At 37.2% G+C, this 25,253-nt stretch overlaps 1 protein-coding gene and 1 pseudogene across 1 annotated transcript; both read left to right on the top strand.

Moving 5' to 3' along the window:
• Positions 1 to 11,284: 11,284 nt before the first annotated feature.
• On the top strand, positions 11,285 to 11,953 carry LOC26530063 (annotated as a pseudogene).
• On the top strand, positions 11,940 to 13,065 carry LOC124460983 (ribonucleoside-diphosphate reductase large subunit-like; the record flags this gene model as incomplete). The annotated part of the gene is made up of 1 exon (XM_047012573.1): positions 11,940 to 13,065. A coding segment is annotated over one exon (1,026 nt), but the record flags the coding sequence as incomplete, so codon positions are not given.
• Between the last annotated feature and the right edge of the window lie 12,188 nt (positions 13,066 to 25,253).

The raw sequence follows: 25,253 nt of genomic DNA, 5'->3' as shown, positions 1-25,253 counted from the left end.
TTTTTAATCGTCTTAAAGATCGTGATATCCTTATAGTTTTAGGTGATTTCAAGTTGCCTAATATTTCTTGGCTTATATCAGTTGAATTCTTTCCTTAACTCTTCTAAAAGAATCCTTGATCTTGTTTTTGTCTCTGATCCCACTGTTAGTTCTGTATACCGAACACAGCCCCTAGTGAAACCTGAAGATCATAATCACCCTACCATTGAAGTTACTATTTTTTACAATAGATGTTTTCGTAAAACAAATTTCAATCTTCTTAACGACTTTATTATATCTTTTGATTGGTCTTTCTACTCTGCTCTTAATTCTTTAATTGGTAAATGCCTTCCTTATGTGAATGTCTCTACTGTCTCTAATTATATCGTTCGCTGTAAGGTTGAATTTTATAAAAACCCTAAAAGATTTTACAACTTTGTTAATTCCAAAAGACGCTCTAATTTACTACATTTCACCTTCAGACTTAATGACCAGACTGCTAATAATGATTCAGATATTGTAGATCTGTTTGGTAAATTCTTTCAGTCGACTTATTTTACTACTGCTTCGGGTCCCACATCCTATCCCTTCTCAATCCCACATTTAAATTGTATGTTTTTTCCTAGTATTACTGAAGACTGTATTATCTCTAGCTTGTCATCTATGACGTCTTCCTTCGTTCCCGGTCCTGATAATATACCTAGTTGCATCCTTAAAATGTGTTGGATTTCCCTATCAAACACTTTATCTCGGTTTTTCTTTATATCGAGTGAGACTTGTAGCTTTCCTGATATTTGGAAGGAGTCTTTTATTATTCCGCTTTTTAAAAAGGGTAGCAAATCGGATGCTTCTAACTACCGTGGCGTTGCCAAACTTTCGGCAATACCTAAGCTGTTTGAGAAAATGATTACGTCTTCCCTTCAACACCTATCCAGATCCAATATTTCTCCTTGTCAGCGTGGCTTCATGAAAGGTCCTTCGTCGCTTACCAACATTTTAAAATTGACTACCTTTGTACACCATGACATCGATACGGTTGATCATTCTATGCTTCTTACGAAACTTGGCTTGGTTAAAATCGTATCTTATTGGCAGAACCCTAAAGGTGTCTTTTCGTTCCTCAATATGTAAAACTGTTCGAGTTACCTCAGGTGTCCACAAAGGCAGTCATCTGGGCCCACTCTTATTTACCCTGTTTATTAATTGTTCACGCCACCGGGTGAACAGCAGAGAGTGAGGGGTAGGGTTTTTTCCAAAACCGAATTCGGTCATACTAAGGAGGGTGACGAAGGGTTCTCCTGTAAATCGCCATATTCAATCCAGTACGAGCATCTAACCCGAACACCCGTTCTTTCATTGCTTTCGATAATATACCTTTTTTCAACCCGAAACATTCTCGTGTGTGTCGGGACATGTAACATAAATAGAAATAAACCAGAATTAATCTTAAACGAAGTTCTCGTGCGTTTTAATTGCATTACTCACTCACCAGACCCCTGCAGAAATTGGCACCCGCCAACCACTTGCGTCTTATTTGGACCCTTCCGCCCCTCCACAAACATTGGTCCTTCGAGCCGGATATCCTTCCGCTATTCCAGCTTGCATCGGCGGAATTCCTGATAAGTACAACATTTCTTATTATATCCTTGTATGTACATACCTGACCTGTTCAGGTTACATGGTCCGATCATTTTTGTGTTTAGGAAGTGCATTTTTTTTACCATTCTTCGAAATTCTGATTGTCCAAAAGTCCAATTGCATAGCAATACATATGTATGTATATACACACATATACATACATACATACATGTAAAAACAGCTGTTTTCTAACCTGCAAGTAAAGGTGTTTAATAATCGAGAATGAATTTATAAAGTACCACTTACCTTTACCTAAAGTGTAAAGTACACTTCACGTGCTGATCATTAGTCCATCGGCATAAATTATTTATGTCAAATAATTTTTACATCCATACATACATATGTACATACAAATGTAATAATTTTTGCCGCGGTAACCACACTCATACGTACATACATATGTCCACATACAATTTAAATTCACTCACACAAAATTAATTGCAGCCACTCCGATTGGCTTTCCGCAATTTAATAATTCGAAACCTACATAACTAAAGCAGGAAATCGTGATTTTCGTTAAACAATTTACAATTAATTAAATTCACAAAACATAAAACACGGCAGAACAGCTGACTCCCGATCAGTGCTGACACTCAAGTCTCATCAGTGCTGACACTTGAGCCAAGCCGTGACTCGGTCACGACATCCATATTTTCCTTCGTGATTTTCGTATTGTGCAAAAATATTTCAATCGACTGATTGAATTTAATTCGCAAAATATTTTCTAAAAAAAAATAAAAACCTTTTATTTATATGGAATTAATATTTTGGCTTGTCTTGGTGCATTTTGATCTTTTCCTCACAGATCCATGAAATTGATCTTGTCCGTTTAATGAATTAATTTCAAGTTTTTTTTTTTTTTTTTCTCCTTCGTTGAAAAGTTATCGGCCTTATAATTATTAGTTGTGGGAATATTCTAAATCCTTCTAATTTCATTTATGCGATCTTTGCTTATTCATTGTGGTCATTAAAAAGAGGAGACATTTCTCCTTCTCACTCCTCCTCTATCCTTAAATTATACAGTCCACTTACAGCTTCGTTTTGATCTCCTCGCTTGAGAGCTCTAAGTCCACGTTTGTTGCCATTCGACTCGTAATAGCTCAGAGGACACTCTACGATGTCTCTTTCCGACTTTGTTGCCGTGTGCGGCTTTCCGGAGCTCGTACAGACAATTGGGATATCCTTCTTATAGCAATCTGTACGAGCAAAATGCCCAAATCCACCCTTCTGTTGTGGGAACAGTCCGTTCCAAATAAGACCGCCGTCTCATCCTGGGACGACCTTAATCGATTCCTAACTGATCGCCACCGTGTACAAGAGGCCACAGATGTCCTTCAACCAAGCTCTAGCGGTCAGACCTTTCCATCCGTAATTTGAAAACCTACGGCACGAGCTCAGGCCTTTTCCGCTCAAGTGCAAGAGAGCTCAGCACCTGATGCTTGTATAATTTCGAATCCTGCGTCCTCAGATTCTTCCAGCAGCCCTCATGTAAACGTGGGAAGTTACTTCGCCTCCACTCGCAACACTGGCCTCCTGGGTACTACGAGGGTAACTATTCATCATCGTGGCCAGCAGTTTCAAATCCGCGCTTTGATTGATATGGGATCCGAAGCGTCCTTTATTTCCCAAAGAATGTTTGAATTGATTAATCCTCCAAGCTGCAAAGTATCAACTAGCATTCGCGGCATTGGGTAGCGGCGACAAAGTGTGCCGCTTACAGATTTCTCCTCCTGACGAACCGCTGCGACGGTTCCAAGCAGTCGCCGTGGTGCTGCCTATTGTAGCTGAAGCACTTCCGTCCCGCGCCGTCCCGAATAAGGTGAAGCAGGATTCGCTTGACCTTCCGCTCGCTGATCCGCAATTTCACCAAAGAGCTCCTGTGGATTTGGTGCTTGGAGCCGAGCTCCTTCCCACTATCCTTGGGGAACGAATCATAAAGAATGTTGGTGATTCCTTCGTGGGGATCGAGACGATGTTCGGATGGGTTCTCTGTGGATCCGTTACTGGAAAATCCAGAAGGTCTCGGTCCACCTCCTCCAGCAGTCCGAAGATGTCTCTAAGGACAGCAGCACCATCCGATTTAGAACGCAGTTCCAATTGCTTCAGGTGCCGCGTTTGTCAAGGGGCACACGCGCTCCGTCAGTGCAGACAGTTTCGAGGACTACTAGCTGACGACAGGCTACGGGTAGTCTTGAGCAACGGATACTGCCCGAACTGTTTGGCTCATGAGCATTCCAATGGTTCCTGCAGGAGCACAGCAGGATGCCATCGATGTGGCAAGCAACACCACACGCTCTTGCACATCGACAGCTCAGTCGCCTACATCCAACCCAAAGAGCAAAGACCCGAAAGGCACCCGCCTTTCATTCGGACTTCTATCCAGAGGTCATCAGCCATCGTGCCGCCTACTCCATCTGCATCCAAAGTTCCCCCTCCATCTCCACCCGTGTGTTGGCGATCCAGAACGCTGCCATCCCCCATCCTTAGACATGTCCAGCGAGGCAATTGCAACTTGTTGCAAAGGGGGGCGGTATGTTCATGCCACCGGGTGAACAGCAGAGAGTGAGGGGTAGGGTTTTTTCCAAAACCGAATTCGGTCATACTAAGGAGGGTGACGAAGGGTTCTCCTGTAAATCGCCATATTCAATCCAGTACGAGCATCTAACCCGAACACCTGTTCTTTCATTGCTTTCGATAATATACCTTTTTTCAACCCGAAACATTCTCGTGTGTGTCGGGACATCTAACATGTAACATAAATAGAAATAAACCAGAATTAATCTTAAACGAAGTTCTCGCGCGTTTTAATTGCATTACTCACTCACCAGACCCCTGCAGAAATTGGCACCCGCCAACCACTTGCGTCTTATTTGGATCCTTCCGCCCCTCCACAAACATTGGTCCTTCGAGCCGGATATCCTTCCGCTATTCCAGCTTGCATCGGCGGAATTCCTGATAAGTACAACATTTCTTATTATATCCCATTACAAACTTACAAAAGTGTGAGGTTTCCCGCTCTTCCATAGCGACCTACACACTTCTGTATACTTGTATGAACATACCTGACGCGGTACATTTTTTTCTTTTGCGTTTTTCTCGAAACTACTTTTTTTGAACCGGGGTGTCAAATATCTCCGAATCTACTGGACCGATTTGGCTCAAATTTTTACCACATATTTTTTACAGTGTTGGGTATCCGCCCACGATTTTTTTGATTTAAGGTCCTGTTTGGAAGTTCTGCATTTTTTTAGCCAAAAATGTTCTCCGAAAACGAGCGTTTTTTTTCTAACAACCGCCATTTTGCCAAAAAAAAATTTAAAAAAAAAATCCTACGTGGGCGGATAGCCATAGCCTTCCTAAATAAGAAGATTTATTTTTTGGATTTTTCGGGTGATGTCTAGCCGAGAAATAAAGACACCCCACCTGCAAGGATTTAGAAATCATGGTGGCACTTGACGGCCCATATCTCCGACATTTTGTTTTCAAAAATTTTATTTTTTTTCAAAAAATATTCTTTAAAGTACCCTTAATCTGTGTATAATAAAAGTTTTTTCCTAAATTGTATACTGGCCGCACAGCAATAATTCTTTTTTTCACCTGTTTTTTGGACCTCAGGGGTGGCGTAACCCCTTAATGCCTCTAAGTGTTCTTTTATGACTTTCAGTCGTTTGTCTCCGTTCCTAGCTCATTTCTCTATTAAGTCTATTCTGTTAGATTGTGTACCATCATTCAAAGATTTAGGCGTTATGTTTGACCCAAATCTTTCATTTAATTTTCACAATTCTTCAATTGTCAATACAGCATGCATTCTTCTTTTCTTCATAAAAAATTGGGCCAAATAATTTGATGACTCCTACGTAACAAAGGTTTTATACACTTCGTTAGTTCGCCCTACTCTAGAATATTGCTCGCCAGTGTGGAATCCGCAATATGATGTTCACCAGCGTAGTATTGAATCGGTACAGAAGCAATTCCTTAAGTTTGCGTTACGCGGTCTTAATTGGGACCCGAGTCTTCGCCTACCTTCTTATTTTAGCAGACTTCTTCTTATTAATCTTCCTTCACTTTACAACCGTAGGCTCGTTTTTGGCATTCTCTTTCTCCATAAACTAGTCAACGGCGAAGTCATTTCTACTAATTTACTAGATACGCTATATTTTTGTGTTCCCTCACGTCGGACCAGAAACTTTTTTCCTATTCACCTTAGTAGATGTCTGACTAACTACTCTCTTCATAAACCTTTTCATGTTCTTTGCCAATCTTTTAACAACCTTTCTCACCTAATTTCTCCTCATCTTTCTGTCACTTCTCTTCGCGCTATACTTTTTAATCATCTACAGCGAAACCAATAATAATATTCTGGACTTGGATTGGCTGCAACTCATCCCTGACCACATTGGCTGTGAACCGGGGCATAGCTGGCACCTTATGCAAATAAAACACCTCCACCGGGTCGGGGATGTTTAGTTGTGTATAAAGCTAAGCTGTCTTTTTCAATTAATTACTATCTGTCTTTAGCTTAAGCTTTTTCGTCGACTGCTGTGTTAGTTGACGTAAATAAATAAATAAATAAAATTTAAAAAAAACGTGAAATATCGAGGTGGTGAGGTTTTAATGACCACCAGTTTATATCTGTTAAGGTAATTTAGCCAGATACCATATTATTTAAAACTATAGCAAAAGGTTGATTGTTTTGCAAACGCATAATATCTCTGAGTTCAAAAAACTGAAAACGCTCCCACAAAGAAGACCCGACAAGGATGCTTTAAGGGTCGGGAGATGAAGACATGGATTGAAAAATCCAACGAACCTCCAACAGGTCATAATTGTTTGAGATTGCCGAAAACGTGATGAAAACGTGGTGAAATAGTCCCTCCTGACCTATTGAGCTCACTTAACCAAAACCTTAACACCTTTATGACGTTAATGCAAAACTGCATACAGGCGCTGATGCTGAATCAAAACCTGCTAATACAGAATAATAACACAGGTCGACATGATTTTTCGTGACGTTAACCTGAAAGGTGTTTACTAATTCGGGTACGCTGATTCTGACTGCATACTCAGTTTTTGTTCATCACATCCAAAAATTGTGAAATTAGGGGGGGTTGGAAAATAGGCACCCAAAATAATATATATAGTTAAAAATTGTACTTCGACATTTTTAACGAATTGTGAAATTTCTTGTTTAAGAAAAATGCATGTTGTTTGCCAACATTACTAATAAACAATTTGTTAGATGCATAAAATTACAAAATTTCTTTAAAATTAAGAAGTTGCAAATTCTTCGAATCCCTATAGCATACTTTTTGGTTCGAATTTTACGCATTTTGGAACATACACTTTGGATATGTGTATGATATTATGCATGATAACAAAGAAACGCCCTTTTGATTTTGTGTAAATTGCGTTTAAATCATACCTAATATATTAATAGGTTAAAATATATTAATAGGTTAAAATAATAACGTTTAGAGTATAATAATTTGTTTATAATATACTAGAAAATATTGAAAATGAGTCCTTTGAATAATTTCGAACGCATTTTTTTCGAAATCCTGACGTGATGGGCAAAAACTAAATACAGGGCCGTGATCAGCACTCCCAAATTACTATAAAAGACCTATGTATTTAACTTAGAACACTTTTTCATGACCTCGAAAGTGTCGGCCTGTGTAATCTTTGGAATGCTAACGGCATCTCCAAGCACAAAAACGATTTGTCACTATACCTGAACTCAAGTGATACTATTCCTGAACTCTTGCTGATATCGAAAGCATATTTCCAACAAAAAATATTTTTCAAATACCACAATATACCTTCTAAGCAACAAATAATTTAGACGCCAAAGCTTAGTACCTACAAGCTACTGCTATAAGTATCCAAACCAGCTTCGGCATCACTATAATAGTTGCCTTGTACTGCGAACTACGCATCTCAATCTCTGAAAAAGGAATTTACCGATTTCTTTAACACACTCGGAGATCGCTTCATTAGCATTAACGCACTTAGGATCTCGCCTGGTAAATTTTAAAGGCAAACAGTTGTACAACAAAATGATCAACCTATTCAATTAGATGGATTACGTCTCACCAATCTCTTGTGATTCTTCGCGCAGAATTTAAACTGACAGTGATTTCTGCAGCATACCTGTTAATTCGAAGAAACATTTCAAACTCAAAATTTTTTTTTATTATCAAGTAATTTGATTTATTGGCAAGTCCAGCTATGTAGCGACTTGAAATGGAGTTCTCCTAAATTTGACCCCTTTTATGAGATCCATCTGTGCTCTGCTACAGACCAAAGTTGGTTTTTGTGGTCCGGTAGCTAAGTAGCTAAATCCTTTTAATCGTAAATATAACTTTAGACTTTTTTGTCCAAATTAAGTAACAAAATTTTTCAAGGCCAATTTAAAAGCAGATTGTAAAGTGTTTTTCAGTAAGAGCGCTTCAACTTTTTTTTTTGAATAAAACACAAACGATTTGCCTTTTTTAACTAATTTTATTTTATTATCGATTTTGAACATATACATTTAAGTATGAAATTCGATTTTGTTTGCATGACCCACGCGTGCACGTTTTACGAAGTCCAAACATTGAACCCAATTTTCCACCACTCTTTTGCATAAATCGGCCGAAATTCCAGCAATTTCGCGTTCAATAATCTGAGTTCACCATTCGTCGCCGGCTTGTTTCTGTAGACCAATGACTTCACATAAGAAAATAGTCTAGAGGATCAAATCACACGAGAGCGGCGGCCATTCGACCGGTCCATTTCTGGAAATAACGCGCTCATCGAACCTACTCTTCAGAAAATCAATTGTAACGTGTGCTGTGTGGCTTGTGGGCCCGTTCTGCTGAAACCACATGTCGTCCAAGTCCATACCATTCAATTGTGGTCAAAAATAATCGTTTATCATGTCGCGGTATCGACAGTAACGTGGTGATCGTTCTCGTCAACGAAAAAATATGGGCCAATGACGACGCCGATTTTTCTCGGGATGCAACGGTGCCTCATGAATCACGTGTGGATTGCTTTCTGCACAGTAACGCATATTTTGCTTGTTCACAAAGCCATTGAGCCAAAAGTGAGCTTCATCACTGAAGATTTTTTTAGAAAAAAAAAGTTGATCTTCACCCCAATTTACCAATCGACGTCGCTTCAAATGGTCAAACGGCTTCAGTTCTTGTGTCAGCTCTTTTCGCAAAATTCGCCACAATGACGACACAGAAAGGCCCAATTGTTGAGAACGTCGTGTTAGCGACACATTTGCGTCTTCTTGAACTGAATCCTTGGCGGCCGAAATTTTTTTAACACTTCGTGCACTTCTTGCTCTCACTGGCACCGGAACATTATGTAGCGAAAACGTAGATTCAAATTTTTTCATTAGTCGGTCGATTGTCGAACGGAATGGCTTGTTTAAATGGACCGTAATATGGCCGTAATGCTCTTAAAGTAGCAGCAACACAACGATTATTTTTATAAAAAATTTGCACGATTTGCAATCGTTGTTCAAGTGTGTAGCGTTTCATGATGAAATGTATACTAATGAAGTTTACAAATGGCAAGCGAAGAATAAAAAATATTGCGTCGTCCCTATCGGAAAAAAATTGAAGCGCACCTATTGAAAAACGCTTTAAAATTAAATTTTTCGGATAAGGTGTTTTTTCTTGTAAATGGATATTTTTAATAGGCTTAAAGGATTTGACTATTTATTCGTTATTCTTGATCCTAAACTGTCTTTAATGCCTTCAATTGTCAACACGGCATCTTGGCTTCACAAAATATTGGGTCAAAGAATTTGACAAGAAAGGTTTTATGCACTTTGTAAGTTAGCCCTACTCTGGAACACTGCTCCCCTGTGTGGAATCCTTAATATGATGATCATAGAATTGAATTGGTACAAAAGCAGTTCCTTAGGTTCGCCTTACGCTGTCTTAACTGGGACCAGAATCATCGCCTACCTCCTTATTCTGAGAGACTTCGTATTAACCTTACTTCACTTAACAATCGTAGGCTTGTTATTGGGATCCTCTATCTCAATAAACTAATTAACGGTGATGTTTTTTCTACCAATTTACTGGACATTTCTGTTTTCTCACGTCGGACCAGAAGTTTTTTCATATTCATCTAAGTAAATGTTTTACTAACTACTCTCAACACAAACTTTTTCGTGTTCTTTGCCAATCTTTTAACGACCAGAATGTCATAGCTGGGACCAGAATCATCGCCTACCTCCTTATTCTGAGAGACTTCGTATTAATCTTTCTTCACTTAACAATCGTAGGCTTGTTATTAGGATCCTCTATCTCAATAAACTAATTAACGGTGATGTTTTTTCTACCAATTTACTGGACATTTCTGTTTTCTCACGTCGGACCAGAAGTTTTTTCATATTCATCTAAGTAAATGTTTTACTAACTACTCTCAACACAAACTTTTTCGTGTTCTTTGCCAATCTTTTAACGAATTTTCTCACCTTATATCCCCTTTTTTTTCTGCCACTTCACTTGGATTTGTATATTTATAAAAACCAACAACCTAATCGCTGATGCTATTTTGGTCGCAAACGGTCCCCGACCACTTTTGTTATTGTTCATAGCTTACACCTTGTCCACTAAACTAAATGAAACGAAAAAAGAACGACAAAGCTTATAACTGCATATTCCACCTTTTTTATGTGCATAGCTTCGTGCGCCATCAAAATTAGTGTAAACTGCTTCGCCTTAATGACGAAGTTTAAATAACTTATGACGAAGTTTAAATAATCTTGCAGTCTATGGCAATACTAATTTTACATATTCAATACATAAAAACGCAATTTCTTTTTCTTCTTTTTCATCCATGCTCTTTGATCATATATGTACATACGTCAGCGTTCGGCACGAATACACATACAGTTTTTGTAGCATTGCGTCTGTGTGTGTATGCGTGTGCTCTGCTGCTCGGCTCATACAAGCAATGACATAGTAGGCTAGCGGCAGCACTGTCGGCCCTTGCAGACGGTATTTAAAAGTTGGTCAGATGTTTGTAAAGCAGAGAATGAGACTTTTCCAACCCTATAAACTATGCTTGTTTGGCATGAGCAGTTGTGACGATATAGCCATGTCCGTCCGTGACTTTTAACAATAACTTCGTTACTGTTGAAACCATTGTTTTTCAAAATTTGTATTTCTTAGTTTAACTTTGATCAAAATCAGATGACTAAATCATGTAGCTCCTATTAAAACGATCGGTCGAAAACAGTGACTTATCAATAGCATTGTTATTTTTTAAGCTACTGTCTTAAAAATAATATTTGTCAGTTTACTATATACAAAATATACGATAAAAAAACATACTACAATGCGCAAGATGGTATGCCGTTCTTTCATAAGACTTTTGAGATCATGAAAACGTTTTTCTACTTCGAAGCTAAGGGAAGAGTAACAAAAAATTGGTTAAAACGGTATACAAACTTCGGCGCGGCCAAAGTTAACCCCGGTCCAGCTCTTTAGTTCTTTATGAACTGAAGTTATTTCACCTTTTCTCGTCATACCTGAAGCTTCTTTCCTATTTACGTCAGTTATTTTTGTTTAAAATTTACTATTTTCCTGCCGCAAAGCATATAACAAAAAATATTGTTGCTTTCTGCAACCTCTTTAGTATACTTTAAAATAAAATAACATTTTTTTCTTCTTATATTTTAGAGGTTTTCGAAGAGCTATACCATCATGTCAATAAAGAGACGAATAATCCTTCTCCAATGGTCTCTAGTTATCATTATAACATCGTTAAAAATAATGCAGACCGTTTAAACTCGGCCATGGTATATGATCGTGATTTTGGCTATAACTATTTTAGGTTTAAAACTCTAGAGCGTTCATATTTGCTTAAAATAAATGGAAAAGTTGCTGAGCGGCCACAGCACATGCTAATGCGAGTAGCCATTGGAATACATGGCGAAGATATTGATGCAGCTGGTGAAACGTACAACTTACTTTCAGAGCGATATTTTACTCATGCATCTCCAACACTTTTTGCTGCTGCCACAAATCGTCCTCAGCTATCGTCATGATTTCTCTTAACAATGACGTCTGATTCTATAGAAGGTATATTCAAAACAGTAGAACAGTGTGCAATGATATCTAAGTCGGCTGGTGGGATTGGACTAAACGTACATTGCATTCGTGCTAAAGGAACTTCGATATGCGGTACAAATGGCACTTCCAACGGATTAGTGCCTATGCTAAGAGTATTCAATAATGTTGCGCGCTATGTGGATCAGGGTGGTAATAAGAGACCTGGTGCTTTTGCCATATACTTGGAGATGAACCTATGATTTTAAGAAACTAAAGGAAGTAACCAAAATTGTTGCGAAAAATTTGAATAAAATAATAGATGTCAACTATTATCCTTTGCCAGAAGCCAAGAAGTCAAATTTAAAGCACCATCCAATTGGTATTGGTGTTCAAGGTCTAGCTGATGCTTTAATTTTAATGAGACTCCCATACGAGAGCAAACAAGCTTGTTTGTTAAACCAACAGATATTTGAAACAATTTACTTTGGAGCCTTGGAAGCTAGTTGTGAACTTGCCCAAATGTATGGTCCATATGAAACTTTTAAGGGATCTCCAGCGAGTAGGGGTATTTTTCAGTATGATATGTGGAATAAGAAACCATCTGATTTATGGGATTGGAACAAACTTAAGGCCGCTATTAAGGAACACGACATTAGAAACTCATTGCTTGTGGCGCCAATGCCTACTGCTTCCACTGCGCAAATCATGGGAAACAATGAATCATTCGAGCCCTATACCACAAATATATATACGAGACGCGTTTTGTCTGGTGAATTTCAGGTAGTCAACCATCACTTGTTACGAGATTTAACGGAACTTGACCTATGGGATGATGATATGAAAAATAAAATAGTTTCAAGCCGCGGATCCATTCAAAATATTGAAGTTATCCCTCAAAATGTGCGCGACTTGTACAAAACAGTATGGGAAATATCAGTGAAGTCCACGATTAAAATGGCGGCTGACAGAGGAGCATTCATAGATCAAAGTCAGTCTTTTAATATTCACGTGGCGGAGCCAAACTACGGAAAATTAACTTCAATACATTTCTACTCTTGGAAATCTGGACTCAAAACTGGAATGTACTATCTACGCACAAAGCCAGCAGCACATGCTATTCAATTTACAGTAGATAAAAATGCAAGTGCTACAATTATAAGCAGTCAAAATGGGTCGATTAAAGCAGAAGAAAAAAATGTTGATACTGAATTGTATCGAGAACGTAGAATGTCAGAAATGGTTTGTTCACTTGAAAACAAGGATGCATGCATGTCGTGTGGATCTTAGTTTTAGATCTGAGGTGGTCGATGAAAAATACATATATTTTACACCTTTCTAATATTGTTAAATCAAGCATTTATAAATAAAATCTATGGATTACCCGAAACTTTTTAATAATTATTTTAGCAGTCTAAAACTACGTCGTGAAAGAAAAATATGGGTCCGGTGTTGTCGATGTGAAAAGTGACAACATACATTGAAAAGGAGTGCGAGCAGCCCTGGTGACTTATGTCTGAGATAGGCTTGTTTTTGGAGGTTGGTTGGTACATTGGTTGTAGTGTCAGAGCACTATGGATAATATGGATGGACAATATTAGCTTTTTGTAAATGTAGGATCGGAAATAAAAATAAATACAAAAAAAGTTAATTTAAACTTTTGACTATTTTTGGATTTTAAATTGTTTTTCATTCTACTAAAAATTGAATATGTGTAATAATAATTTTTTTATCTTAAGATCTTATCAGGCTTCAGGTCATTTGTTCCAAATAAAAATAAAACGTAGTTTTTAATTTATTTTTTCTCTGATATATTTCGGTTGCGCAGTTGCCCTGAAGACGGTTGCCATTAATCAGGGTAAAATAATTGATACATCTAAGAATCGGATACATCACATATCAGACGAGACTGTCCAAAGAACGATCAAAAGTGTTTTAAATGTGGTAAAGTAGGACATCAAATGGCACAGTGCAAACAAGAAAATCCAATTAAATACGAGAGAAATTCAAACGTGGTAGAAAATGAAGATGTAGTAATACAGCCGTCAAGCGAATTTACTCCGTCCGGGTTAGAACTTAAAAACATCGTATATTCTAACGTTATATTTAAAGAACTCGTAGATATTGGCGCTGGTTTATGTCTTATGCAAAGAAATATTTATTTTATGATTGGATCGAAACAGTTATTAAGCGGAACTAGACACTTACAGTGAAAGTGGAAAGTTATGTCTATGTTCATATTATTCATATCATTCATATATTCCATGTAGTGCCAGATCAGGACATAAGTTTTGATGCTGTACTCGGTCGAACGATATTGAACACTGTCAATAAAAGTGTAACAGCAAATGGATCTAAGTTTGCTATTCGCAACGATATAGATGTTTGTCTATAGTAGTCTTTGTCATAGTATGCCAAAGAGAGAACAAAATGAGTAAGATATTCAGTGGGCAGGAGAGATTGGAAATATATTCATCACAAATTTTAAAAAAAGGGATAAGAGTCTAGACATAAATCTTTCCAGTAAGCATGAAAATTATATTGAGCGACGAAATACCTGTGTATCAGCACCCGAGACGTTTAGCCCTTTGTAATCAGGAAATCGTTGATAAACAAATTCAAGAATGGCTAGCAGAGAAAATAATTAAAACCGGTACTTCTGAGTACGCGTCTCCAGTTGTCTTAGTCTCGAAAAAGAATGGTCAAAAGCGTTTATGCTGTGACTGGAAATTAAACGAAAAGATTCTTCATGATAATTTTCCTATGGCTTATATGGACAGCGTTTTAGAAATGTTGCAAGGTGCCAATATGTTTTCAACGGATTTTTTCAAATACCGGTAGTCGAAAGCTCTCAGAAATACACTTTTTTTGTTACTCAGAGTGGACAATTTGAATTCCTGTATGTTCCTTTCGGTATTTCTAATTCAGCTGCTGTATTTACAAGATTCATAATGGTTGTGTTACGAGACTTGATTAAAGCATGCTGTTTTGAATATTCCCATCCCAAGTAGCAAAAAGGGGTTACAAAGATTTTTGGGTCTAACTTATTTGGGTCTAACATAGTATTTTAGAAAGTTTATTGAAAGGTATGCAGTAATCGCCAAACCGTTGTCCGATTTAATGCATTACGATTCGAAGTTTGAATTCAAAGATATACACAAACTCGCTTTCGAAGAACTAAGAGCTGCGTTGACTAAAGAACCCGTCCTTAAATTGTTTAACCCGAAATTGCAAACTGAAATACATGTGGACGCTTCAAAATACGGATTTGGGGCAGCTTTGTTACAAAAACATCCAGAGGATAATTCATTTTATCCCGTTGAATATATGAGTCGTAAGATAAAATTGTGCGAAGAAAAGTATCATTCTTACGAACTCGAAGTGCTTGCTTTATGTCCTAGGATCTCGATTCACCATAGTTACTGATTGTAACGCATTCGCTATGACCATGAAAAAGAAAGATGATCCTTTGAGAGTTGCTCGTTGGGCTATTATATCTTCAGGATTTTGAATATGTTATTGTACATCGATCAGGTACTCAAATGAGGCACCTCGATGCATGGAGTCGTTTTGCATGTTTTATGCTTGTTGAGGACACTATTAAACATCGATTAAGAGAAGCCCAGTTGCAAGATGAGTGGACCAAGGCAGTAAGGACACTAGTCGAAAAAGAAAGTTATGAAGACTTCTTCTATATAGAAACCGAGATTCTCTTTAAAGACCCTAATTGTGAGTTGATTGTAGTGCCTTCGTCAATGGAACATGAGATTATTAGACTTGCGCATACCCAGGGTCATTTTTCCGTCAAGAAAACGCAAGATTTGATCCAGAAATCATAGGTAAGGATAATAGGAGCACAGGCGTAGATGAAGTGATACGGTGTTTAGAAGTTCAAGCAACAAATTTGGGGAACCCAGTACGATTAATATCTGATAGAGGCTTTACTTCTCATATCTTCAAAAAGTATTGCGAGGATCACGACATCGTGCATTTATTGATTACCACCGGAGTACCGCGAGGAAATGGGCAGGTTGGAAGGATTCACAAGATTGTTATTCTAATGTTAGCTAAAATGAGTTTAGATAATCCAGCTTCATGGTATAAATACGTAGGGAAAGTTCAGCAAATCATCAACGATACGGCACCTAGAAGTACCAAGATAGCTCCTTTTAGGATCCTAACCGGTATTGGAGGCAGTTGAAAATATAAAACGAATTCAGAAGGAGAACAAGAAGTCAGCTAATCTAAAGAGAAAAGAATCTAATCTAAAGCGAAAACAATTCAAAATAAATGATTTGGTTTCTATTAAGCGTACCCAATATGGCGTTGGTCCGAAACTTAAAGGAAAGTATTTAGGAACTTATAAAGTAACGGCAATTAAAAATCATGGAAAATATGAAGTAGAGAAAGTTGGACAGGCGGAAGGGCCTAATAGGACATAAACTGTATCGGAATATATGAAATTGTGGGGACCGTCATTCGGGTCGAATGTACCGTCAGGAGGGCCGAATGTGAGAAATGGCATTGAGAGACATACATATATTCTTGATCAGCATGAGAAGCTGAATCGATATAGCCATGTCCGTCTGTCCGTCCGTCCGTCGGTCTGTGCAAATCAACTAGATCTGACTATAGACTTCGTCAACACTCTAATGTACAAAAAACGGCACTTACGGTCGCCTGTGGACATTCACCAAATTTCGACGCAGCAAACATAATAGACCAAGAACAACATTACAACAAGCGTTATACTTTGGAGATGCTGCACATAATAAAGCTTCTGCTCTCTGACGTGACGGTCGTGTTTTTGCATATAGCTCCTGAGTTTTTATTAATATTTATTGTTTTCTCTCAGTTTTTAATTGTGCTTAGTTTTTTTACGCTTTCACTGGTGTTGTTCGCTTGACACCCTTGTGTTTTATTTCCATAATTCGCCAAATTAAATAGTTTAAACAGTTTTTCTGTTTCGTGATTAGTGTTTGGTGCATTTAATTTTTTTCTTTTTATTTTTTTTTCTCTATCGTCATTGCTTCTGGAGTTGCTCCCCTCATCGACCCCAACATACCATCAGTGCTAGTGGCTTTGTTGTTCTATCTGCTTTGTGCTTGTGCTCAGCTTCTCTCCCGCGTAATCACTTTTGTAAGGCCGCCTCTCAAAGCTCGGCTTATAACTGTTCTTGCACTCTCTCTCTCTCTCACTCACTCTAGATGTTCTCTTTGTTTTATAATTATATAAAATAATTATCTTTGTGCTGTGTTTTTAAATTTTTTCTATTTATTCTTATATATATAAATTTATTTATTTATTTTTTTTTTTTTGCCTTGTGTTTCTTTTGGCTTTATAATGGCTTGTTGTCTACCTACTTGCAAGCATTCTGATCGTTTTGATGATCAGTATAGAGCAATATCTTGTTGGCTTTGCGATAATCTTATTCACTTAAAATGTGCTGGCCTCAATGGCCGCGAATACGACAAATTTTCTGGTTTGTCTGTGTCAAAGCCTGAGCTTGGCTTAATGCGCTGGACTTGCCCATCTTGTGCCAGCCAGCAGCTCGATTTTAGCCGTATGTATAGGGATCTTCGTTTAAAGTTTCTTTCTTTAAACAAACTGGTCAAACAGCTGTATAACGAGTGTGACTCTAGCGGACATTTATTGTCGCAATTCAAGTTTGTTCCACCTTCTGAGAAGTCGCCCAAGAAATGTACCCTTGAGTTGCCTCGCAAGCAGTCGCCAGCACTCTCTATTGCATCTTCTCCCATCTTACTTTCGCCTACACCGTCTTCTTGTCCCTCTTTATGCTCTTCTTTTCAGATTAAAGTACCCAGTACAAGCCCTGGTGTACCTCAATCTATCTCTCACGGGAACTCTAATCAATTACAGGATCATGCTGACTCTCAATCTCTTGCGGATTCCAATACTCCTCCGCCTTCACTAACTGTAGTCCCTCATCGCAAACAATTATTTATCTCTAGGCTCGCTTCAGATACTTCTGAGTCGTCTGTGGTAGCTTACATTGGTAATATATGCCCTGCTAAGTTTTATATCAAAAGTTTAAGTTTTTTAGGCCTCGCGAAATCTCCTCTTTTAAAATTACAGTACCAAATGAGTATTTCTCAGCTATGGTTGACACTAATTTCTGGCCAGAGGGCCTAGTTGTACACGAGTTTGCGCCCAATAAGCGCTCCCGTCCGTTGCCTGTCCACCTTCCTAATTTATCTTCTGCTTCAAAAAACTAATAACGTCTAGTCTTTGCATCCATTATCAAAATGTAAGAGGACTTCTTACCAAGCTCTCGAACCTGTTCTGTGATAGCCAAACCTTTTCGGCTGACATATTAGCTTTCTCTGAAACTTGGCTTAACTCCTCTGTTTTGGATAATGAAATTCTTTTTAATAACTTTATTTCTTATAGGCTTGATCGTGTTGGTCGTCGCGGCGGTGGAGTACTTATTGCTGTCAACTCGAATCTGTGTTCAAGTGTTGTGCCGATTGATCTGCCCTTAGGTGTTGAGTTTATTTGCGTCGAAATTACATGTTCTAACTTTAGCTTATATACTTCTTGTTCATATATTCCTCCAGCTTCTGATATAACGACCTATATGCATCATGCTGATGCTTTGCAAACTATTTTTAATCGTCTTAAAGATCGCGATTTCCTTATAGTTTTAGGTGATTTCAACTTGCCTAATATTTCTTGGCTTGTTGATGATAATCTATCTTTCTTAATTCCTTCATCTCAACATGTTTTTCTTGATAGCCTACTTGAATGTCCGCTATATCAGTTGAATTCTTTCCTTAACTCTTCTAAAAGAATCCTTGATCTTGTTTTTGTTTCTGATCCCACTGTTAGTGCTGTATCCCGAACACAGCCCCTAGTGAAACCTGAAGATCCCTATCACCCTACCATTGAACTTACTATTTCTTACAATTCCGTTACTAATTCATTTAATAACATCGCAAATTCTCGTCGTAGATGTTTTCGTAAAACAAATTTCAATCTTCTTAATAGCCTTTTTTTCTCTTTTGATTGGTCATTTCTATTTGAGTGCTGCGATATAGATCGTGCAGTGAAGTTTTTCTACTCTGCTCTTAATTCCCTAATTGATAAATGCGTTCCTTATGTGAATGTATATACCGTCTCCAGCGCGCCAGTCTGGTTCACACGTAGGCTCTCTAATCTCCGTAACATTAAATCGAGATATTTTAAAAGATTTAAAAAAACTGGTTCGCGCCTTGGCTATGCAAATTACTGTATAGCCAAATCTCAATGTTGTCTTTTAAACACTCAATGCTACAATAATTATATCGTTCGCTGTAATGTTGAATTTTATAAGAACCCCAAAAGATTTTATAACTTTGTTAATTCCAAAAGACGCTCTAATGTACTACCCTCCACCTTCAGACTTAATGACCAGACTGCTAATAATGATTCAGATATTGCAGATCTGTTTGCTAAATTCTTTCAGTCGACTTATTCTACTACTGTTTCGGAACCCACACCCTATCCCTTTTCAATCCCACATTTAAATTGTATGTTTTTTCCTAGTATTACTGAAGACTGTATTATCTCTAGCTTGTCATCTATGACGTCTTCCTTCGTTCCCGGTCCTGATAATATACCTAGTTGCATCCTTAAAATGTGTTCGAATTCCCTATCTAAGCCTTTATCTCGGTTATTCTTTATATCGAGTGAGACTTGTACCTTTCCCGATATTTGGAAGGAGTCTTTTATTATTCCGCTTTTTAAGAAGGGTAGCAAATCGGATGTTTCTAACTACCGTGGCATTGCCAAACTTTCGGCAATACCAAAGATGTTTGAGAAAATTATTACGTCTTCCCTTCAACACCTATCCAGATCCACTATTTCTCCTTGTCAGCATGGATTCATGAAATGTCGTTGGTCGCTTACTAACCTTTTAGAATTGACTACCCTTGTACACCATGGCTTCCGTAAAAAGTGTCAAACTGATGTTATTTATACTGACTTTAGTAAGGCTTTCGATACGGTTGATCATTCTATGCTTCTCGCGAAACTTAACATAATGGGTTTTTCCCCCAAACTGTTGGCTTGTTTAAGGTCGTATCTTATTGGCAGAACCCAAAAGGTGTCTTTTCGTTCCTCGATATCTAAAACTGTTTGAGTTACGTCAGGTGTACCCCAAGGCAGTCATCTAAGTCATCGAATGATCCTTCTTTCCAAAAGTATTTGCAATCAGATCTCAATGCGTTCTGTGATTGGTGCCACGTTAATAAATTACACCTTAATGCCTCTAAGTGTTCTTTTATGACTTTTAGTCGTTTGTCTCCGTTCCTAGCTCATTACTCTATTAAGTCTGTTCTGTTAGATTGTGTACCATCATTCAAAGACATAGGCGTTATTTTTGACCCAAAAATTTTATATTTCTTCAATTGCCAATAGAGCATGCAGCCTTCTTGGCTTCATTAAACGTTCGGCCAAAAAATTTGATGATTCCTATGTAAAAGGTTTTATACACTTCGTTAGTTCGCCCTACTCTAGAACATTGCTCTCCAGTGTGGAAGCCGCAATATGACGTTCACCAGCGTAGTATTGAATCGGTACAGAAGCAATTCCTTAAGTTTGCGTTACGCGGTCTTAATTAGGACCCGAGTCTTCGCCTACCTTCTTATTCTGACAGACTTCTTCTTATTAATTTTCCTTCACTTTACAACCGTAGGCTCGTTTTTGGCATTCTCTTTCTCCATAAACTAGTCAACGGCGAAGTCATTTCTACTAATTTACTAGATACGCTATATTTTTGTGTTCCCTCTCGTCGGACCAGAAACTTTTTTCCTATTCACCTTAGTAGATGTCTGACTAACTACTCTCTTCATGAACCTTTTCGTGTTCTTTGCCAATCTTTTAACAACCTTTCTCACCTAATTTCTCCTCATCTTTCTGTCACTTCTCTTCGCGCTATACTTTTTAATCATCTACAGCGAAACCAATAATAATATTCTGGACTTGGATTGGTTGCAACTCATCCCTGACCACATTGGCTGTGAATCGGGGCATAGCTGGCACCTTATGCAAATAAAACACCTCCACCGGGTCGGGGATGTTTAGTTGTGTATATAGCTAAGCTATCTTTTTCAATTAATTACTATCTGTCTTTAGCTTAAATAAATAAAGAAATAAATAAATAAATAAATAAATAAATAAATAAATAAATAAATAAATAAATAAATAATAAATACCCCGATATAAGACTTAATTATAAGGTAGATACCGACAACTGCGCGAGTTAACATCTTGGCCAAGTCATGTTCGAGGAAAAGAGTAACTTTTCCCTGTGTTTCTTTACTTTTTAGTATTTTTATTATAAAATTAAAACCTCCGTCTTGTTTGACGTTCAACACACAATTATTATTTTTATTCGGCAACAATGCCGTTCTCTCCTTCAGTTAATTATGTATATATGTGGGTACATGTCATAACGCCCAGTGTCATAAGGCCCATGGGCTTTATGTCGCAAAAATGTGTGCCCATGGGCGCTAAGACACTTTTAAATGTTAACTAGCGCCCACTCCAAAAACGAAATAGCGCCCGAGGGCGCTACGACACAATTGAAGAATATTCAATAAAATATTTAAAAAATGTAATTGTTTTGTTTTCTTATTTTTTAAAGCCCTTTAATCGTGTCATAACGCCCATAAAAAAGTGAAATAAAGTCCGGCGTGCTTTATGTCACATTTAAAAGTGTCATTGCGCCCGTGGACTTTATGTCGCAAAAATGTGTGTCTTAGCGCCTTGGGCCTTATGACACTGGGCGTTATGACATGTACCCATATATGTATGTATGTATATATGTATGTATATATGTATGTATGTATATATGTATGTGTCTATATATGTATGTATGGATATATGTATGTGTGTAAATATGTATGTACGGGTACATGTCATAACGCCCAGTGTCATAAGGCCCATGGGCTTTATGTCGCAAAAATGTGTGTCTTAGCGCCCATGGGCGCTAAGACACTTTTAAATGTGAACTAGCGCCCACTCCAAAAACGAAATAGCGCCCGAGGGCGCTACGACACAATTGAAGAATATTCAATAAAATATTTAAAAAATGTAATTGTTTGCCCTTTAATCGTGTCATAACGCCCATAAAAAAGTGAAATAAAGTCCGGCGTGCTTTATGTCACATTTAAAAGTGTCATTGCGCCCGTGGGCTTTATGTCGCAAATTGTGCCCTTGGGCCTTATGACACTGGGCGTTATGACATGTACCCGTATGTACGTATATATGTACATATGTGTTATTTGTTGCCCTTTTTCATGTGTTGTCCATGGTTTGTGTAGTTGAAGGTGAATTCGTTGGTGTGGTGACCGGGTAGGTAACTCCTCCCCCACTGGATTGAAGTGAGGGCCATAGCGGTGGTCTGAACGAAATTAGTAGCGACTGGTGGTCGTGGTTTAAGAACAATTGATCCTCTTCAAAGGATTAAAATATAGTTGCGCTTTGATTGCTTCCAGGTGAGGTTGTCTATGCTAGGTTTTAAGTCTATTTAACACCAACAAAACGAACTTCCTTTCTGGTTCCAGAATTTCCGGTCGTTCTGTCCATAGATGATTCCTTGTAGATAATTTGTATCCCACGCTGGGGGAAAAAAATAATTTTATCTTTAAGAGGCTTAATACTATATCTATTATAAATAACATGTTTAGGTATTTTCAGATATTTAGTCTTGTCATTGGCAATGGTATAATGAATGAATTTATAGTCTTTAATTCTGAACATTGGAATTTTTATGTAAAATATTACATTAGTTTTGTTTACAAATGTATCTATTTCATGTAATCTATATAAATGTTCTTGCGATGAAATTGTGACATTTCGTTTTGCTAAAATTTCTGTGATTTTGTCTTCTTTAGTTAAAAAAATAAATTTTGGGATAATTTTAAGCAAAAAAAAAAAATAAAGTATTTTTTAAATGGTTATACATAACATCCATGCTAAGGCCAATTATTTAAATAATTTTTATTTAAATATTGAAGAACATGGATTTCGTTGTGTTCAGTGCTTAATTCCTTATAGATCTTATTTTTTTTTTTTCTGTTTGTTACTAGTATGATCGGTAATGTTTGAAAATCTTATAATTATTTTATTATTAACGTTTCATTGATTGACATTGTTTATTCATTTGTTCATGCTCCCTTGAATTTCCCTAAATTCCTTTCTTTTTTTTTTTATTCTTTTTGTGTAATAAGTATGTTGTTGTTTACAATAATTAGGTATGTATGTATGTAAAATCGTATTTAATAATTTTTTGTTTGCTTATGTTTTTGTATTTTATATCATATATATATATACCTGGTTTTTTTGCTAAGGCTTTCTAGTCAATCGTTTTATTTTTGACTTGTGAATTTTTTGCTTTTTCGTTGTAATAAACGTGACCCCCTTATCTTTAGTGACAATATGTTTTGAAAAGCGAGGAGGCAATTTATTTCTTCTATTTTCATTTCTGAATACTGTCTCGTCAGTTTCCACTTCTGGTGGATCCTTCCTTTCTTCGTTTAGTTTTAAAGTTCGTTTTTTATTTTGATCAGATATTTGTTGAGCAACCTTGGGGTATATTTTTCTCTGATAAAGGTCTAAGTCTTGTAAATAATCGTGTTCGTTAGAAAATTTTAATGCTTTTTGAAACAGGTGGGTTCGACCCGATAATAATTCAAAGGGTGTGAAATTAGTTGCAGAGTGAATAGCATTGTTGTAACTGATCAATGCTTTAGCGAGGATATCGTCATGTATTGTGGGAGTTTTTTCAGTTTTCCTCTTTTCCATTATTAGTCTGTTAATTTCTGTCAAAGACGAATGAAATCGTTCAACAGGGGCGTTACTTGAAGACTGTTGAAAAGATGTGACATGTCTGGTGATATTGTATTGAGTGCAAAAATCAATGATTTCCTGCGAACTCTGCACCCTGGTCACAAACAATCTTTTTAGGTATGCCATGAGTGCACATAAAATGTCTGATTGATTTTACTATATTTAGGCTATCTCTTGCTGGTATAGTGTACCCAGCAGCAAATTTTGAAAACTTGTCTATTATTGTTAAAACATTTTGATGGTTAATGGTGTACAAATCGATATGAATTATGTCTAGTGGGAGTTTTGGAACCTCTGTTTCCTGATAGGGAACTTTTTGCGGATGTCTATCGTATTTCAGGGTTTGGCATAAGTCACAATTGTTTATTGTTTTTGTAATTTTTTGCTTCATATGTGGAAAATATATTGTTCTTTTTAAATGGGCTAGAGTTTCATCAATTCCCCTGTGACTATTATAATAGTGATAGTCTCTAATTTCTTTTTCTTGTTCATCCTGTGTGGTACATTCTTCCAAAAACTCTGTGCATCTAACAAGTTTATAGAGTGTACTGTTTGAAAAAAACTGTGAAAAAACCTCTTGTACTATTTTGAATATTGTGTCAGTTTTCAAAATTCTAATCACGACTTTTTTTATTAAAGATGGGTTCTGATATAATGCGGCGAAGTTTGTTTTTAAACGGGCTTTCGATTTTGATGTTAGAAACTGGATCTTTGTTAAGGATAATTTGGATATTAAAATCGTTTAAACATTTTTCCGAAATTGCTATAAGTTGTGAAATGTTCTCTAGGCCTGAATGTACGGTTTCCTCACATGTCGCCTCGACTGATTCTTGGTCATTTAAGTTGATATCAAGTGTTGTTCTGCGCAAGGCGTCAGCAATCACGTTTTGAGACCCGTTTTTGTATATAACTTCGTAATCGTACTCTAACAGTCTGAGCTTCCATCTCACCAATTTGGAATTTGGTTCCTTGAAATTCATAAGCCATGTCAGGGGCTTATGGTCAGTGACAATTTTAAATTTTTGACCAAAAAGATACGGTCTAAAATACTTAATTGCCCAAATTATGGCAAGCATCTCATTTTCGACGGTAGAGTAGTTCGCCTCGGTGTCCGTTAGTGTTCTGCTAGCGAATGAAACTGGCTTGTCCGATCCCAAGTTTCCTTTAGATAAAACACCCCCTAAAGCGACATTACTTGCATCTGTAGTAAGTATGAACGGTTTATCGAAATCAGGGTATATTAGGATCGGGTCATTACATAACAAGGTTTTACAATATTCGAAAGTTTTTAACAGTAACCTTTGATTTTCCCTTCATTTGTTTAGTTAGTGGTTTTGTTATTTTAGCAAAATCTTTAATAAACTTTCTATAATAACCCATGACACCCATTACTGTCATCAAAAAAGATGTCAGAAAATTCAACACAAATGTCTTTTAATAATTGGATTTCTTCTGAGTTAATATGTGCAGTTCTAATTATTTTGTTAAAATCAAATGAGCTTAAATCTGTTTTATTATCATTTTGGAAAGCGATGTTTACTTCTATATGCTGACCTTTGGAATATGAATTTACTTGAAGTGGTTGGTCAAAACATATACTTTTATGTGAGTCGGAGTAATTTGTTATTTCGACCCAACTGAAGTTATTTTCTCCTGAATATAATCCGTTTGAAATAAAAAGGTCATTATCTAGTTGTATTTCCTGACAAAGAAAAGTGCCTTCTT

The sequence above is a fragment of the Drosophila willistoni genome, unplaced genomic scaffold, assembly GCF_018902025.1.
Source record: "Drosophila willistoni isolate 14030-0811.24 unplaced genomic scaffold, UCI_dwil_1.1 Seg169, whole genome shotgun sequence".
In the NCBI taxonomy this organism is placed as follows: Eukaryota; Metazoa; Arthropoda; class Insecta; order Diptera; family Drosophilidae; genus Drosophila; species Drosophila willistoni.
This window is presented reverse-complemented; position numbering and strand designations above follow the sequence as displayed.